We start from the raw sequence: 7,500 nt of genomic DNA, 5'->3' as shown, positions 1-7,500 counted from the left end.
GGAGAGTGAGTGAGTGAAAGTGTGAAGGGGAGAGTGTGAGAAAATGAGTTAGAGAGTGAGGGGGTGAGTGAGTAAGTGAAAGTGTGAGGGGGAGAGGGGGTAAGTGAGCGAGTGAGTGTGTGAGTGGGTGGGTGGGTGAGAGTATGAGAGGGAGGTGAGAGAGAGTGCAAGGGAGAAAGAGAGGAGGAGCGAGAGAGAGAGAGAGAGAGAGAGAGAGAGAGAGAGAGAGAGAGAGAGAGAGAGAGAGAGAGAGAGAGAGAGAGAGAGAGAGAGAGAGAGAGAGAGGGGGGGGGGGCGGGATGAGAGAGGGGGGAGAGAGAGTGAGAGAGAGAGAGAGGGAAGGACTCAGGGAGAGAGAGTTAAAGAAAGAAAGAGAGATAGAGATAGAGAGAGAGTTAGATAAGGAAAGAAAGGGGGAGAGCTAAAGAAAGTAAAAGAAGAGAGAAAGTTTCTTATTTCTTTGCTTCTCCGTTGCTATTAATTTTTCTTAGAGCATTAGATTTAGAATGATATACAAACCCCAACTAATTTGTATTTTATCTTCATGGAGACGAACATTCACAATAATGATTATTTCCCCATTAGAGTTACTTGAACGTATTACATGTTATAGAAATGACATATAAAACAAAATACGACATGTGAATATTCAAACACACACGTAAGCACATACGGCAAATTACAAACCCATTTATTCAACACACAATGATAGCAATAACAACAACAACAAAATAATGATAATAACAATAAAAAGATTAAAAAAATAAAAAATAACTCTCATTAATTTATTTTGTTTCTTCTCTTCCTCAACTATTCCTATCCAACCCACCAACTACCTGCACTATTTCACTCCTCTCATGACCCATCCCACCCACTTAACCCACCCTTCTCACGGCCCACCTCAACCCACCCAAACCTTACCCATCTACACCCAACCCCACTCAACCCACCCTCTCCCACTTCATCCATCCACCGAACCCCAAACCCAACCTTTCCTAACCCACCTTTCTAAACCCACACCCAACCCCCCTCTCAACCCACCACCTCACCTCACCTCAACACCCTTCCCTTCCCTTCCCTTCCCTCCCCCACCACCCCCCTCCCCCCAAAAAAAATCCCAACCCAACCCCACCTCAACTCCCCTTCCCCCCACCCCCCCACCCCCCAAAAAAAAAATCTCAACCTAACTCCACCTCAACCCCCTCCACCCCCAAAAAAAATCCCAACCCAACCCAACCCCACCTCAACACCCCCCCTCAAAAAAAAACCTCAACCCCACCTCAACCCCCCCCCCAAAAAAAAAAAAAAAAAAAAAAAAAAAAAAAAAAAAAAAAAAAAAAAACAGCTCTACGCCCTCCGTCAGCTGATGCAGGGCGACCAGACCCTCCCGAAGGCTAAGATGGCTAATAACTTCCGTCCGGTCAAGGCCCTTCACCACCGCACCGTCAGAACCAACATCGACTTTAGCAATTCTCACAGGAGCAAGGGATGCCCCACCATGCACAGGGAGATGTACTATGCAGGTGAGAGAGGGATTGGAGGGAGGAGGAGGAGAGAGGGGGAGGGGAGAGGGGGAGGATGGAGGGGAGAGGGGGGAGGGGGTGGAGGGAAGGGAGGGTGTGGAGGGGAGAAGGGAGTGGAGGGGGGAGGGAGAGGGGGGTGGAGGAAGGGAGAGGGGAGAGGAGGAGGAGGGTGGAGAGGGGAGGGGGGAGAAGGGAGGGGAAGGTGGGGGAAGTGGAGGGGGGGGAGGAAGGAGGGGTGGAGAGGGGGATGGGGGGAGGAAGGAGGGTGGAGAGGGGGATGGAGGAGGAAGGGAGGGTGTGGAGGGGAGAGGGGACAGCGGGAGGGGGGAGGTGGAAGTGGAGGGGGAGAGGGAAGGGAGAGGAGGGTGGGGAGAGCGGGATGGGGAGGGGAGAGGAAGGGGAGGGGGAGAGGAATGGAAGAGGAGAGTGGGAGGAAAGAAGGAGTGGATGGAATGGAGGAGAGTGTTAGGAAGGGGGGAGTGAAGGAGGGAGGGAGTGGAGGGGAAAGAGGGAACGGGTTGGAGAGGTGGATAGAGGGAAAAGAGATACATGAGGTGAGGAGGGAGTGGAGGGATGGGGGAGGTAAAGAGGTGGATAGGGAGGGAGGAAAGGGGAAAGATATATAAGAGAAATGAATGGAAGTAGAATAGACAGGTAGATGGAAAAAAAAAAGATTATGGACTATAACACATAAACCAAAGACGTGGGTAGGGGGGGGGGGAGAGAGAGGAGGAGTCAACGAAGGAGGCAGAGAAGAAAAAAAGGAGAATGTGTGATGATGATGCTTTCGGTGATGATCTGGTGATGACATGGGCGTCAGTGAGAGATCAGAGCAGACAGTTTGATCTGTGACTTCCGTAAGACCTGATTAGATATTCACAGTTTCTTAAATACCGATATATATTCAATCAATATAGACGATGGGGGGGGGGGAGAAATGGCCTTTATGTCATCATAAATATCATCTTTAGATTAAGTTATCGTCTCAAACGTTTCCAAATCATTATCATCACTGTTAGGATACATCACCATTGGCTTCTTTGTTATAGTGATGCCTATCATAATGGTGATGATGGTGATGAGGATAATGGTGATTGTGATGATGATGATGATGATGGGGATGATTATGGTGTTGGTAATGGTGATTGTGATGATTTTTATGATGATGATGATAGTAGTAATAACGATCATAATAATTATGATAAAATAGTGATAACGATAGCACCCATAATATGAGTAATAATAACCATAGTAATGAAACTAATAACAATAATAATGACAATAATGATAATGGCAATAATAATGATAATGGTAACGATAATGATACTGAGAATGAAAATGATAATGATAAGATAGTAACAATGAGCATGATAATGATAAAGATAATGATAATGGTAATAGTAATAATGATGATAATAATAATAATAATAATAATGATAATAATTATAATAATAATAATAATAATAATAACAATAATAATGATAGCAATAAGGATAATAATGATAATAGTAATAATGACAGTAATAAAAATAATAACAATGATCATTATATGTAGTATCTACCTATATGTGTGCGTGCACTATACATTACAGTTATTGTCTAGGATTGCACTAAGTAAATAGGAAAAGTCATATAAAAGGGAAAAGGGTAAATTGGCCAAAACTTAATTTTCCCTCAAAGAGAATGGTTTTGTAACTTTGATATCGTATGACATGTAATTATATTTATGTATTCGTGTGTTGAAATAGTTTTTCATGTTGTATTTAACCACATTTTGGAATATAAGATATGCGTTATATATGACTTACGATGTTATTTCAGTTAGTAAAGCTAATTTTTATTTTTCATTTCAGCTCACCAATGGCCCAAACTATAGCCGGACCTTTGGATTTAGAGAAGTTCCCCCAAAATGGATATTAAGGAAAACATATAAAACAAAAACAAAAAACATAAAAAAATAAAGAAGAGTCGCCGCTTGCAACCCTGCATGCAGTGATTCGCAAATTTGCATGCAGTGATAAATAAACCCCATCGTGAGCTAAACATTGGTTCGGAAACATGAACCTCGGGGTTACTCAATAACGTGCATGGCTTACAGCAAGATATAGCATAATTTTATCATATTATAGATATATATAGCAAAGCAATGCCTAAGTAAGAGAAAGATGGAAGAAAGAGAGGAGGAAACAAGATTTAGAAAATATAAGGTGCTTTTTCTATAACTGTGACCACACACGATGAGTGATTGACAGCTTGTTATTCAATAAATGCTGACTCATTCTTGAAGGGAAAGCAATTCCTTGCAATTAGTGTGTGAAAGGGATGCTCCAGTATGTGACTAATTATCCTTTGCAGGTTGACATTGACTCTTTGTGAGAGATTCTGATATATGTTAGCTGTAAAAATGCAAAAAAAAAAAAAAAAAAAAAAAAAAAGAAAGACTAAAGTGGCTGGAGTAACCGATGTCAGGAAATAGGTCATTTGAGAGCTATATTTCAGTTGTAAGTGCGCAATTTGCTGCTGTGATGTGTCATAGAGGAAAATAAAGAAAATGTTTAGGTACATTCAATAGATTTCCAACGTTATTTTTATCGAAAATATCCGAAGAACTGTATAGAATAATCAGCTGTGGCTCGCACCTGTCTGACAGAAAGACATAAGGGATATGTGTTTAATTTTTTTTTGCTCATTGGAACACCTAGAAAAAGTTTCTAGGTGAATGAAAAATTAGCAATAAAGAATTTAGTTATAGTAGTATGAAAATCATTTTGGAGTTACTGGTGTTTATCAATGATTGAAAATCGAAGAATACTTTTTCCAAGATTTTGATTTGATGAAAATTTAGACAACAGTGAAGATCCGTTACGCAAAACGTGGAATATTCTCACCTGAACTAAACTGTTTTTTTCAGTGCAGGAGAGAGGCACCACTAAGAAAAGTATTTGGAAAAAAAAGAAAAAATCATATACGATTAAAGTGATAAATTATAGAACCACAATTCCTCGAGCTTCAAAGCTTGAATTTATTTTGAAGCACTAAACTCCGTTCACTTAAACGAAAGACTACAGTTGCACCATAAGAATATGCTAGGCTTGATTTCTTGATATTAATTAACAAAGACGTAATCAGTTTTCTGTTTAATGGTTTTGGAATGCATACCGTGTGATGATGAAAATACTAGTGTGTTTATGAGTTATGTGTGTATAAAGTATATGAATATATATACTTACATATAGACCTTGAAGCAATCACATTATGTAAGGCCGCACATAAATTGGTTTGGGATTGTGCTTGGCTCTAACGATAACAATTACGCAATTAGCTACTGTTTTTGCTAGGTTTTAACATAGGCCAGGCCAGTGTTGTTGTTGTTTTTTTCACGATGGATAATCTACAAACAAAATGGATTCCCACGCAAACCAAAAAATAGCAAGCTAAAAAAACAAACAAAAAAAACTCAAGGAAAAAAGCAGTGAATATTTAACCAAGGGATGAATTCATAGCATTAATAAACATGGATGAAACGAGGTTATCTGAGATCTACCCGGGTGACCTTTTGACCCCAAAGTCCATCCGGAGATGAAAGACAGGTCAGGTCGGGCTGACTTGTCCAACTATCTTTTTTTTAATCTTTTTTTCTAACTCTTTCTATAGACATATATTTCCGGCACGTTAACCCGTGAGCCTTGCAGGAAGTGCTACGCGAGACCTTCCAGTTTGATTTATAGCTTTAAAAAGAAAACATTGTAGCCATATTAAGGGCATTTTCGGGAGAAAGGTTGCGACTCAGAAGCTCTTTGTATTTTGGCATCATGCAACTCATTCGCATGTCTGGTGTCTGTCTGTCTGTCTGTATCTCTGTACCTATCACTATCTCTGTCTCTGTCTTCGCTCGGATCCTGGGTGCACTTCCGTGTATTGACTTTTGGTGCAAGGAAATGCCGTGGGAGAAATATGCGATTGGAAATATGGAGAATAACTAAACGAAAATATCCCAATTAATAAACAGATATAGATAAGACATATATAATAAATAGATCTAAAGGTTAATGCCGAATTTATAAGCTGTTAAAATCGGAGAAGAAAATCATTTCGTAATGCATTTAGAGATCACAGGTGTTAAGGAAACATAAACCAAACCGAAATTTCAATTTAATACTAGAAAAAAAAAAAAAAAATCTTAATCACGTTAAAAAAAAAAAAAAAAAAATGCTCCACACAGAGGCAGAGAGCTGCATATTTTCCAAATGAATTATACGAAACGTCTGCCATATATACAGAACATCCAACCCATACAGAACAAAGGGGGATAGAACCCACAATCTAAAACCAAAGAGTACACAGAAGTGGACCCTAAGGAAGAGGTTACTGTGTACCTCACAGCCACCTCGCGCCTGTCATAGAGTCACGATGACTATGAACTGCTGCTTATGGTCGGTAATCGCCGCTGGTGTCATGTAGATCGCTAGTGCCACAGAGCAGAGCGCAAACGTAACAGTGCCGCCGATATTACTAACAATGTACTGTCGTCATGACCAGCGTGGTTGTGCCATGAGCTTGACATGACTACCGCATCTTTACTCACGATGAGATGGCACTCTATTGCCCCCCTTTCCCCCTCCCCCCCTTTTTTCTGTCTTTATTAACTTTGTATTCCCCCAAAAAAAGACGCTCTACCGAACTCATTGTTGGAAATCGTGGTGTTGAGTGCCTCACGCGCGCACTATATATATCTTTTTTTATTCTTTCTTTCTTTATTTATTTATTTATTCTTTTTATTATTATTATCATTTTTATTTTTATTTTTTGTAACGTAACGTAGTCCCCGACAAAAAGCTTTTTTTTTTGGAAATCACCAGAGTTGCAATGACGTCACGGCAGGTATAGAATCATTTCACAACGTTCGGCTGCACGAAATTAAAAGAAATTATAAAATAAGAATAAATTTGAGAGAAAAAAACAAAAACAAAACAAAACAATGTCCATTCATACGATCCTTAATCTGGCCAACTGCCTTAGGGTTAGTGTGTGCGTGTGTGTGTGCGTGTGTGTATGTGTGTGTGTGTGTGTGTGTGTGTGTGTGTGTGTGTGTGTGTGTGTGTGTGTGTGTGTGTGTGTGTGTGTGTGTGTGTGTGTGTGTGTGTGTGTGTGTGTGTGTGCGTGCGCGCGCTTGCGTCTCGTCACGTAGCAGCTTCTCTGAGGATAATGACACTAAGCCTTGCATGCGCGTGTTCATCGCCCCAACAAGACAGGAGGTTTTTAAAGGGGATTTTTGTTGAGAAAGAGACCACGCGGCATACGAGTTGTCTCTCGCCCGGGGTCGTCCTGAGAAGACATTCCATCCCTGTTGACAAAGAGACCGGTCTTAATGCCCTCTTTCCTAGAGTTATTCGTTATAAACCTCTTCGTGATACGTCTCTGAATATTTGTCCTCCTCTCAGTCGACACTTTGTTTATTGATTCGTGATTTCTTTTCTTGTCCAGGGTTGTTTATTTCTGTGTTTCTTGGTATCTTTTTTAGCCTCTCTTATCTACTGTTTCTTTTTCCCTTTCTTTTTAATAATAACAAAGCAGTAGGTGAATAAGAGGTCCTTCAGAGATGATAATGTGTTTTTTTTTTTTTTTTTTTTTTTTTTAATCATACATTATAATAAAGATAAGAAAAAACAGTTCACACACAAGCACACTTTACTTTGAGAAAGCACTTTTATTTTGTTTTTCTTTCCTCCTCCTTTCAATCCTTCCATTTTTCACCACTCTTCACGAAGAATAATTTTCTGTGAGTTCTCTCTAAACCACTCCAATCTTCGGGAAGAGAGTACTCAAGTCGCGAAAACATTACATTAGAGTACTTGACCTTGTATCACAGCCACAAAGGAAGTTCTTTAAAGTTGCATAGTCACACAATAAGTACGACAGACAAACACGGTCCTCGAGAGATAACACAAACAGCCTCATCTCCTTTGATTTTTTTTTT

The 7,500-nt window shown here is 40.2% G+C and overlaps 1 protein-coding gene across 1 annotated transcript in view; it reads left to right on the top strand.

The window, feature by feature from the left end:
• LOC122264835 (carbonic anhydrase-related protein 10-like) overlaps positions 1 to 3,969 on the top strand; it is a 4,461-nt gene extending 492 nt beyond the window's left edge. The window contains exons 2-3 of the mRNA XM_043033907.2: positions 1,346 to 1,523; positions 3,377 to 3,969. Of these exons, the coding sequence (XP_042889841.1) occupies positions 1,346 to 1,523; positions 3,377 to 3,399 (201 nt within the window). The 3' untranslated portion in view covers positions 3,400 to 3,969. The remainder of the gene's footprint in view (positions 1 to 1,345; positions 1,524 to 3,376) is intronic.
• The last annotated feature ends 3,531 nt before the right edge of the window (positions 3,970 to 7,500 follow it).

This window comes from Penaeus japonicus, unplaced genomic scaffold (genome assembly GCF_977035675.1).
Source record: "Penaeus japonicus unplaced genomic scaffold, GWHDUDI00000001_assembly GWHDUDI00000004, whole genome shotgun sequence".
Classification (NCBI taxonomy): domain Eukaryota; kingdom Metazoa; phylum Arthropoda; class Malacostraca; order Decapoda; family Penaeidae; genus Penaeus; species Penaeus japonicus.
The sequence above is the reverse complement of the archived record's forward strand: the minus strand, read 5'-3'. Positions and strand labels throughout refer to the sequence as shown.